The sequence below is a fragment of the Candida oxycetoniae genome (assembly GCF_023343755.2).
Source record: "Candida oxycetoniae strain CBS 10844 chromosome Unknown scaffold10, whole genome shotgun sequence".
NCBI classification, from domain to species: Eukaryota; Fungi; Ascomycota; class Pichiomycetes; order Serinales; family Debaryomycetaceae; genus Lodderomyces; species Lodderomyces oxycetoniae.
The window spans coordinates 284,652-295,811 of NW_026055470.1; the positions used below are offsets into that span (position 1 = coordinate 284,652).

The following is an 11,160-nucleotide window of genomic DNA, read 5'->3' on the forward strand; positions in this document are numbered from 1 at the left end:
TTATAGACTAGACTCGTTTCACTCGTCTAGTCTCTAGTCTATCTCGAGAATAACGAGGGTACGGTTTTATGGCAACATCACAAGCAGAGAGAGATAGTGTTGTAGAGTAGAATAGAGTAGAGCAGAGCAGAGTGGTGTAGAATAGAGTAGAGTAAAATAGAGTAAAGAAGAGTAGAGTAGAAAACACTATCTCGCTCTGCTCGATAGTGTAGTGTAGAGTAGAGAAATGAGATAGTGTCGATAGTTAGAGGTGTAGTATAGAGTACTTTTGACAGTGTTGCAGCTAGTGTAGTAGCTAGTCTCTCTCCACTATCTCGCTCTGCTCGATAATGTTGTAGCTAGTCTCTCTCCACTATCTCGCTCTGCTCAATAGTGTCGCTAGTGTCGACAAAAAAGGAAAAAAAGAAAATAGAGAAAGTGATGTACAGGGAAAGGGAGAGGTAAATAAATATAGGGAGACAGAGACATTGAGAAACAGTCTTGAGAGAACAGTCTTATAGTCTAGAACAGTCTAGTGTTAGTGGTCTAGTGTTAGTGGTCTAGTGTTACTGTATTTTCATTGTTGTCATTGATCCTATGATCCTCGACTTGAGCACCCCCTCTTCCTCCTTGAGCATTATGCTCAATGAGGTGATCAAGCATCTTGCGCAGAGCAAGCGGGTCGTAGTAGTCACGGGTGCCGGTATATCATGTAATGCCGGGATCCCCGATTTCCGGTCGCCCAATGGACTCTACCAGCAGCTCAAAGCACAGTACCCGAAACATATCCTCAAGGGCCAAGACATGTTTGATATAAATTTATTCAGGGATGAGTTTCATCAACAGGTGTTTTTTACATTTATGGCGCTGCTCTATGAGAGCAGCTGCAAAGCCAGAGGCACCGAGACACACAAGTTTGTGAAGCACCTCCGGGACAAGGGCAAGCTTCTACGGTGCTATACACAGAATATTGATGGGCTAGAGAGCAGTGTCGGGTTAAGAGTAGGCCCCACTAAGTTCACAAAGAAGTTCCACGAGTATTGGAGGGAGTTGGATGTAGTACAGTTGCACGGGACGTTGCACCAGTTGCGGTGCACTATGTGTCATGGTAAAGTGGAGTGGACCGAGCAGTACACGCAAGAGATGCACCAAGGTGGATCTCCCGAGTGTCCCTTATGTGTAGCGCAGTACTATGAGCGGATCTACCGGGGCAGGCGCGGCACAGGGATTGGGCTCTTGAGGCCGGATGTGGTGCTCTATGGCGAGAACCACCTCGACTCTGAAGATCTCAGTCGCGGGCTTAGCCGTGATATGAAAAGAAAGCCTGATCTTTTGGTTATCATGGGTACGAGTTTGAGAGTGGATGGGGTTGGGAAGTTGGTGCGTACTATGAGCCAAGAAGTACATGCTCGAGGGGGAGTAGTGGTTGTTGTGAACAAGACCTTACTAGGGAAGAAGTGGAGCAAGTATGTTGATTATGAGGTACTAGGGGACTGTGATGAGTTTGTAAGGATAGTGAAGGGAGAGGTACCGGATATCTTTATGAAGCAACAAAAGCTCCAGTATCGAGCAACTCTGCCTACTGACACCCTGCCCACTGACACTATCGAGCGGAGCGAGATAGTAGAGCAGCATAGAGCCCCACTGCCCACTGACACTATCGAGCGAAGCGAGATAGTGGAGAAGCATAAAGCAACACTGCCCACCTCCACAATTGAAAGCGAGATAGTGGAGCAGCACCAAACCACCCTACCCACTGACACTATCGAGCGAAGCGAGATAGTGGACAAACATAGAGCCCCACTTCTCACCTCCTCTATCTCGCCTTGCTCGATAGTGGAACAACACTCATCCCCACTGCCCACTGACACTATCTCGCCTTGCTCGATAGGGGAACAACACTTATCCACAATGAGCAACACTATCGACACTATCGACACTATCGAGCTTTGCTCGATAGGGGAGACAGTAGCACTGAAGAAGACCATACCGAAGACCAGTTCTTCACACCAGTATCTCGCTTTGCGAGATAGTGGAGAAGCACTACAACCTAACAAGACGTCATACTGTGTGAGGAAACCAGTAAAGTGCAGTAGTGAGCGGCGCGAGCCACTCTATCGAGCACGACACTATCGAGCAGAGCGAGATAGTGGAGCAACTCTGCTACATCCTCTATCGACACTATCGAGCAGAGCGAGCTAGTGGACCCACTCTGTCTAGCTTGTTACTACACTATCGAGCAAAGCGAGATAGTGTTACTCAATAGTGTTGAGATTACAGTAATGTATATAATTTGCACCAAATTGAATTAAATTGTAACTCTTAGACGACACTATCAACACTATCGAGCGGAGCGAGATAGTGGAGCAAAGACGCTGTTGACACTATTGAGCAGAGCGACGCTGTTGACACTATCTCGCTCCGCTCGATAGTGTTGCTCGATAGTCTAGATTATAGAGAAGAGAGTAGACTAGACTCTCTCGCTCTGCTCGATAGTCTAATATAGAGTAGATACAGAGTAGAGTATAGACTACCTCGCTCTTTTCGTCTAGTCTATAGTGTTACAGCAAGCTGGTCAGTAAGACTGCACTATCGAGCACAGCGAGATAGTGTCATTTCACTCGTCTCTCTCGTCACACTTCACTAGTCTCACTCCACTATTGAGCACAGCGAGATAGTGTCGTACTCGATAGTGTCGTGCTCGATAGTGTCAGTGAGCAGAGTGGTTCCACTATCTCGCAGAGCGAGATAGTTTCGAGTGTCCCGCCTCGGCTTTCTCCACCATCCAATCAGATCCACACTATTCCTGCTTACCTCCGCTATCTCGCAGAGATAGCGGAGCACAAAATAAACTTCTCTGCTAACCCAAGAAACCACTTTCTTTCATCTATAATGCAGTGTCGAGTAACTAAGCATGGGCTGAAGCCCCTGCTTACTGTGCGACTCCTCCATACGTGCGAGCGGTGCCGCGAGCACAAGACACGGTGTGATGCAGTGCATGGAATGCCATGCACTGCGTGTGTGAAGCGCAACAGACGATGTCGCCCTGTCCTAGTCTCCCGCCCTATGGGGCGGGAGAAGAGCAGCGAGAGTATCATGAGAGTGAGGATCATGGTGGATGAGATTAAAAGAGTGGTGGACAAGAGAATGGAAGAGACTAGTGTGTTGATGAGGAGGTACACAGAGAGTAGCAGTGCAGAGAGTAGCACTGCACCAGAGAGTGGCACTGCAAGTGCTACTCTCACAGCACCAGCCAGTAGCACTTGCAGTGCCACTGGTGCTTCCACTGCATCCGATTACGAAATAGAAGAATGGTTCGATTCCTTGCCAGAGCTAAGATCAGAGAACTCCTCAGGGAACTCCCCAGGGAGTTCCTTCTTGAGCTCTAATCCCTTAGAGTACCCACCCGATGCAAGTTTCCACTTTTCCCAATACAAACACCAGTTCAACCCTATAATGCCTATCTTCAACGATACCTTTTTCGATCCGAAAAAGGTGTTCAAACAGGATGAGCTAGTGTTTTGGTGTATAATGGGGATAAGCAGAGCATATGGTGATGAACAGAACCAAGAAAGCCATGGCAATGGCCATGGCAATTTTCCTGGCCATGACCATGACCATGTCTCTTCCCTCCTCATATCCCATTGCTTCCACCAGACACCTACGGTGTCTGTGTTGTGTGCCCTCCTCCTCCTCTCCACCTGGCCCCTTGAGGAGAGTATGTGTATCAAGTATGTAGGGTTTATGAGGACACTAGCACTGCAGCTAAGGGTGCAGCTAAAGCTGCACCCACACCCAAGTGTTGATATCCCCTCCCTCCTCCAGTACATGTTAATCACTGAACACACGTGGATGCTCAGGGTAGGCACTGCGCTGTACACACCCATCTACTCAGTCCCCGAGTACATGGGTGTACTACTACGGCTCTCGTATATCCAGATGAAGATGAGCGAGGTGATGGAATATGGCGGTGTGATTGAGATGTATATGTTTGAGAGGATCTTGGAGGAGATAGAGGAGGAGCAACAAAGCAATGACGACAACCCCATGGGTTTGTCGTCATTGCTCTTGTCCTGCTACCTCCACCTCTACCTCCACACCCTCTCCATCCCCATGGCCCTACCTGAATACAAAACATACATAGCCAAACTAGTCAAGTGTTGTTTCTCCATACTGCAACAGTGCACAGAAAATATTGGCAGAATGCCAATATTTCATCAGCACACTCTAGAGCTAGCGGCACTAGCCTTGGCGGTGGTGTACAAAACCCCATACTTAAACACTGTGTCTGACTATGAAATAGTCAGACACGTGTTTGTCAAGATTTTTAAGGTGGTGACGAACCGTGGGATCAGAGTGCTTATAGAGAAGTTTGATTTGGTTGGTGGGAGCCACAACACCTGCCTTCAAAGAAGGCAGGTGTGGGGGATGGAGAAGGAGATGAAGAGAATGGTGTATCTCCACTATCGAGCACGACACTATCGAGCAGAGCGAGATAGTGGAGCCACTCTGCTCACCTCACCTATCGAGCAGAGCGAGATAGTGGAGCAGCACCAAACCACACTGCCCACCTCCTCTATCGAGCAAAGCGAGATAGGGGAGCACAACAGACCGGCACTATTGAGCACGACACTATCGAGCGGAGCGAGATAGTGGAGAGAGACGAGAGAGTAGAGAGATATAGACTATCTCGGTGTGCTCAATGGTCTGGAGAGAGAAGAGAGAGGGAGTAGAGAAAAGAGAGAGTAGAGAGATATAGACTATCTCGCTGTGCTCGACAGTCTATACAGCTGTGCTCTATAGTCTATCTAGTCCAACACAAGCCCTTATTTTATAGCACTTACTGTATAGCAGTGTTAATATACTAACACTATCGAGCACAGCGAGATAGTGTTGTAACGAGCTATCAAGTGATTCAAAGTGCTGAACACTATCTCGCTCCGCTCGATAGTGTTGCTCCATTTAGTAGCTAGTCAGCGTTGCACACTATCTCGCTCTGCTCGATAGTGTTATAGCTAGGTTTGAGGGGGTTCCTTAAGCTTACGCTGTAAATTTTGGAGATTCACGCTACCATATCACTTGTTGATGATAAAACGCTACCATTACTCACTGCTACCATTACTCACTGCTACCATTACTCCCTTACTGCTACCAACACTATTTCGCTCTGCTTGAGCTCTACTATCGAGCAGAGCGAGATAGTGGAGAGAGTATAGAGAGAAGAGTAGTTAGTGAAGACTAGTCTCTCAACAATATCTACAATATGTTATATGTTATATGTTATATATTATATACAGAAACACCGACACTATCGACCGACACTATCGAGCGAAGCGAGATAGTGGAGAAAGACATAGACTAGACGACACTATTGAGCATACTAGCTCTCTTCAACAGTAGCTACTATGTTTTTCCACTATCTACTATCGCCTAGACGAGTGAAACGAGTCTAGTCTCTTCTCACTCCACTATCTTCTCTCTCTTCTCTCTTCTCTCTCCACTCTTCTCTTTCTCCACTATCTCGCTCTGCTCGATAGTGTCGTGCTCGATAGTCTTCACTATCTACTATCGACTAGACTCGTTCCACTCGTCTAGTCTCTGTGCTCAATAGTGTCAGTGAGCAGTGTGGTTTGATGCTGCTCCACTATCTCGCTCTGCTCGATAGGGGAGGTGAGCAGTGTGGTTTGGTGCTGCTCCACTATCTCGCTGCGCTCGATAGTGTCGTGCTCGATAGTGTTGGTGGAGCTAGGTGCTGAGCAAATGTTTCACCCCCTCATACTCCTTTCCCAACACCTCTCTCAACTCCTCCTTAGTCAACCACTGGTATTCACCTTTTAACTCACCAGACAATATATGTGCTTTGATGAAGTACTCTTTGCCATATGGGTGGGTGAGATGGTGGCATGGCTGTGGGGAGACGATAAAGTGGTTGACACTGGAGAGGTGGTGGTGGATAACTGAGTGGAGGGAGGAGGAGCTTGCTCCTCCTCCTCCCTCTCCTGCTGCTCCCCCCACCTGATATCTTGGAAACCTCCACTTCCCATCCTCCTTCCTCACCATATATAATGTTCTCTGCAATTTCCGTTCAAGGCCTCTCCCTTCTTGGTCTCTCTTATTAGGGATGATTTTCCTAGACATATCTTTTTCCTTTACATTCTCTTCACTCTGCCCCATCATCTGGTCCTCCTCTCTATATGTTTTAGGTAAACGGATCTCCTGCTTGAACCGAAGGTCTCTGAGGTGCCGCAACTGCGGCCTCCCTCTTGGGTAGATGATACTACGGTCATTGCTTACAGGAGGCTTGTTGATCTGGGTATACCTGATTTCACCAAGAGTGCCCTTTTTATAGTAGAACCATTTAGGGAATGTCCACATGAGTCTTTTGAGTAGTTCAGACTGGTACGAGTAGAACTGGGCTTCGAATGGGGATGGGTCAGGGGTGATGATTGGGAGACGGGAAAGGAGGAGGGTCAGGAAAACAGCTGGTGCAGCACTATCAACAGCTGGTGCGTTAGCATCAGCTGTTGCACCCATAGCTTTATCAACAGCTGGCGCGCCAGCTGTTGTAGAGGCAGCTCTTACTGCTCTTACTGCACCTCTCCTCTGAGCTATCTGAGCTAGATACCTCTTCACTATTCTCTTCATACTTTGGTGTTGTAGTAGAGAGTAGTAGTGAAAAATTTTCGGAAAAAATAAGACTATTGAGCGACACTATCGAGTAGAGCGAGATAGTGGAGCAGTAAAGAGTAGAGACTAGAGACTATTGAACGGAGCGAGATAGTCGAGAGAGTAGAGTAAAGACTAGAGACTAGAGACTATCGAGTAGAGACTAGTCGAGAGAGTAGTGTAGAGTAGAGTAGAGACTATTTTACTCTGCTCGATAGTCTAGAGAAAATAGAGTGAGAATAGAGAGTAGATGGTAAGGAGTAGTCTATATAAAATAGACATATCTTGAGAGAGTAGTTAGAGAGAAGATTGAGCTAGTAACACTATCGAGCAGAGCGAGATAGTGTCAATAGTGTAGAGAGTAGATACAGCTGCACTATCGAGCAGAGCTCAATAGTGGCAATAGTGTAGAGACTAATTACAGCTCAATAGTGTTGAGAGTAGATACTGATGTAAGTATATATTCAATACACTATAAAATAAGTAGTATATATTCACTGTGTAGCAGCAACTCCTCAGCCGAGCCGTACCACGCTCCAAAGGAGAGCCGTACCACGCCATTCATTCACTGCTACGCAGTGAATTCAGGAGCAGAGTTAGTTAGCCTCACACTCTTTCGAGATATGTCCCATTTGGCCACATTGGTAACACTTGACGTCTGAGGCATGACAGTCTCTTGCATAGTGGTTAGGCCCTCCACATTTGTAACAGGAGGCAGCAGAAGCACCAGCACCACCAGAAGGAGCTATGTGGTGCAGTCCCATCAGGCCGCGGCCTGAAGGGACTGCGCCACACTGTTTACTGATATGCCCAGTCTTTCCACATTTGTAGCACTTGACGCCTGCGGTACAGTCCAGTTGGATGTGGCCAGTCTGGCCACACTGGTAGCACTGTTTAGCCAGAGCGGATCTTTCGTGAGGGCACTGAGCGGACTCGTGGCCCGGCTCTTTACAGTTGTAGCACAAACGTTGTTCCTGCAGACACGAGTCTGCGAAGTGGCCTATGGACCCACACTTGTAGCAGCTTTTCATTATCTTCTTGACTAGCGACCGCTAGTGGAGAAGTAAAAAAAAAAAAAAAAAGAGAAAAAGAGATGAGCAAGACTGCATATAACACTATCGAGCACAACACTATCGAGCAGAGCGAGATAGTGTTGTGTAGAAGACTCATCTTTGTGATAACTCGTCTCGCTCTATCACAACATCTTATCATTTGTGATACGAGCAGAGCTCGTTAGTGATAAGTAGTATAAAGGAGAGTAGAAACACTATCGAGCAGAGCTCGATAGTGTACAGTTGTATATAGAAGTGTATAGTAGAGTAGTATTGATGTATCTAGTCTCTTTAGTCTAGTCTCATTAGTCTAGTTTCTCAACACTATCTCGCTGTGCTCGATAGTGTTGCTCGATAGTGTTGCTCGATAGTATTGATGTATTTAGTATCGACTAGACTCGTTTCACTCGTCTAGTCTCAGCCAGTAGCTCCTTCGGAGCTACTTGCTAGAGCCCTTTCGACGACCAACCTCACTGCCGGGTGGACGTCCCCACACATTGCCTCCAACAACCTCCCTCTCTCGCCATTACTAAACAGCACCATTTTCAAGGCTAGTAGATACTTCTTCTCCCTGAGGTATGCCCTGTAAAGGGCATACCCAAGAGAAGAGGGATCGACGAGCTCTTTATGCAAGGATTGCAAAGTTGCCAGGTCTGCGCCATTCATGGCGCGGACAAATATGGGGGAGCTGTAGAGGTTACGAGCCCATCTCATTAGGTAGAGGTACTCCAAGGGAGTACGTCTCATGCAGTATAGATGGAAGTCGAAGATGTCTGAAAGCCATGATGAGAAGATGGACACCACTGCATTAGCATCTGCGGCAGCAGATGGTAATGCACTCTGCTTAGCTTCATTACCATCTGCGGCAGCAGATGGTGATGAAGAAGGAGCAGTACCTTGATGAGCATCTTGAGGAGTACCTTGAGGAGTACTTTGAGTAGTACCTACCTGCTGTTCAGCAGCTGCGAAGGCAGCTGCTTCAGATGCTGAGGGGTGGTGTTGCTGTTCAGCAGCTGCCTTCGCAGCTGCTTCAGATGCTGAGGGGTGGTGTTGCTGTTCAGCAGCTGCCTTCGCAGCTGCTTCAGATGCTGAGGGGTGGTGTTGCTGTTCAGCAGCTGCCTTCGCAGCTGCTTCAGGAGCAGAGCTCTTCGCTGCTTCAGAAAAGTCTAGTATAGTCCTTACCATCTGCAACTCTTTAACCATCTCCCATTTCTGAAAGCACAGCATGACCCTTTTTGCTTCTGGGGTATTCCCCAGAAGCAAGTAGTACTTTACGCATTTCTGATTAAGCCATCTATCGGAAAGGTCTAGATGGCGAGCGGTATCTATGGCAGCAGCAGCCGAAGCAAGATCACTCTGGCTTGCCAGAGTGGTGTTGCTCTGCCTTGCCCTGCCCTTCAAGAGTCTTGCTCTCACGACATACAAGTCCGGCAAGGTTGGAGTCCATGCAATAGCCTCCTCGATCAAAGGCAAGTCTTTATGGTAGAGGGCGAGGAAGTGTGCTAGATATGGATCCACTGCGGGCAGTGGCTCCATCAAAGCGAGCCTTCTGACTGCCAAGTCCATAACCCCTGATCTCAAGTGTTTTACTAGCGGATAGACAAAGACCTTTCTGGAGATATAGTAACTGAGGTACTGGACCAACTCCTCCTCTAGGGCTCTGCCCTTGAGGAAGAGTAGGGGGAAGTACCTTGGCGGGTGAGCATTTGGGTAGATAGTCTTTAGTGTTTTGTATAGGGCCGGGAGGTCTGAGTAGTATTTGTGGAGGAGGGGGTAGTAGGATGCGTTATCAGGGTTTATGGAGATGAGGTGGCGGATATGGAGCTCACTCCCATGGCTGGCGCCATGGAAGTGAGCCATCATACCCCCCTGCTCTAAAAGCCCAGTCCCATGGCGCCAGCCATGGGAGTGGGCACTCGCCATACCGCTCTGCTCCAAATCACTCACCATGTCACTCTCATTGTCACTCTCATTGTCTTTCTTGTGTATAGCACTCTGCTTTTCAGCAGGGTGCTCTTTAGCAGGGTGCTTCTTGGTCTCACTCCCATGGCGCCAGCCATGGGAGTGGGCTATGTGTTCCCTAAACCTTCTACACTGTCTCCCCTCATAATCCTCCTTCCCCATAATCACCTCGACCTTATCCAAGGTGGCGACTGCCTTTTGGCAGTCGCCATGTAGGTACTGAGCGACGGCCAAAGCTGTCCAGTTTGGTCTATATACCGGGTTGATAGCAAGGATTTTTTCTCTTGTAGGGAGGAGGAGGGGGGAAGAGATGTGAGCGTAGATGGCGGAGAGTGAGTGGAGGCATTTGAGCTGTAGCTGCGACAGCAGGTCCGCCAGGACCTGCAGCAGCGACAGCGACAGAGACATCTGTCTCTGCTGTGCCTGCTTTTCCAGCCCCTGCATCATCAGCAGCGACAGCAGGTCCTGGCGGACCTGCTGCTGGTCCAACGCCCTTTCATAATAACCTGCAGCCTTTTTATAATCTCTCTGTTTATAATACTCACCTAGGAGATAATATGTAAATAACAAGTCAGACTTGTCAGACTTGTTATTGATGTTGAGGAGGGACTCTGGGTGCGAGTGAGGTTTTCCTAGTTCTGCAAGGAGGATAGACTCTAGGAGGGCGGCAGCAGTAGTGGCACTAGCACCACCTCCGGTGGTGCCAGTGTTGCCACCACCCTGTCTGAGTTTCCTCAAACTCTTTTTGTACTGTCTGTTTTCATATAGTGTGAGTGCCTGGGAGAACATACCTAGTCGAGCAGTGAAACTAGTCGAGCAGAGCGAGACTAGTTGAATAGCGAGACCTCTGTGTATCTGAAACTAGTCGAGCAGAGCGAGACTAGTTGAATAGCGGGGACACAGTTCTTCTGAGACTAGTCGAGCAGAGCGAGACTAGTTGAATAGCGGAAGATAGTAGCTAATGGATAGTAGCTGATGAGTAGAGCTAATGGATAGTAGCTAATGGATAGTAGCTGATGTGTAGCTGATGTGTAGAGCTAATTGATGGTAGCTAATCTGTAGCTAATGGATAGTAGCTAAGTGATTGAGGTTATTGATGGTGATTGATACCTATCACGCTTTGCTCGATAGTGTCTTTGTCTCTAGTGTCTTTGTCTTTGGTGAAGATTTACAAATCTTTTTCTTTTTTTCTTTTTTTTCTTTTTCCATTTATGGTAGCATAGAAATAATTTGCATGTAAATGAGAGAAAGACTCGACACTATCGAGCAGAGCGAGATAGTGGAGAGAAGAGAGAGAGTAGACGAGGGAAGAGAGAGTAGACTATCGAGCAGCGACACTATCGAGCGGAGCGAGATAGTGGAGAGAGGAGAGAGAGTAGACGAGGGAAGAGAGAGTAGACTATCGAGCAGCGACACTATCGAGCGGAGCGAGATAGTGGAGAGAGGAGAGCGAGATAGTCGAAAGAGTGAGTAGAGAGAGAGTAGAGAGAGAGTAGAGAGA

The 11,160-nt window shown here is 47.8% G+C and overlaps 3 protein-coding genes across 3 annotated transcripts; 1 reads left to right on the forward strand and 2 right to left on the reverse strand. All coding sequences in view use genetic code 12, as the record gives it.

Annotated features, from left to right (window-relative positions):
• Nucleotides 1-618: 618 nt before the first annotated feature.
• HST3 (NAD-dependent histone deacetylase) lies at nucleotides 619-4,952 on the forward strand (the record flags this gene model as incomplete). Its single annotated transcript, XM_049325333.1, has 3 exons — nucleotides 619-2,047; nucleotides 3,035-3,651; nucleotides 4,863-4,952. The coding sequence occupies 3 exons, from the start codon at nucleotides 619-621 to the stop codon at nucleotides 4,950-4,952; spliced, it is 2,136 nt and encodes a 711-aa protein (XP_049179105.1).
• Nucleotides 4,953-5,724: 772 nt separating this feature from the next.
• Nucleotides 5,725-6,624, reverse strand: KGF56_003947 (mitochondrial 54S ribosomal protein mL46; the record flags this gene model as incomplete). Its single annotated transcript, XM_049325334.1, has 1 exon — nucleotides 5,725-6,624. One exon carries the CDS (start codon nucleotides 6,622-6,624, stop codon nucleotides 5,725-5,727), a length of 900 nt encoding a protein of 299 aa, XP_049179106.1.
• A 592-nt stretch (nucleotides 6,625-7,216) lies between these two features.
• On the reverse strand, nucleotides 7,217-10,448 carry KGF56_003948 (peptide alpha-N-acetyltransferase complex A subunit; the record flags this gene model as incomplete). Its single annotated transcript, XM_049325335.1, has 6 exons — nucleotides 7,217-7,318; nucleotides 7,660-7,687; nucleotides 8,296-9,349; nucleotides 9,563-9,878; nucleotides 10,024-10,139; nucleotides 10,205-10,448. 6 exons carry the CDS (start codon nucleotides 10,446-10,448, stop codon nucleotides 7,217-7,219), a joined length of 1,860 nt encoding a protein of 619 aa, XP_049179107.1.
• Between the last annotated feature and the right edge of the window lie 712 nt (nucleotides 10,449-11,160).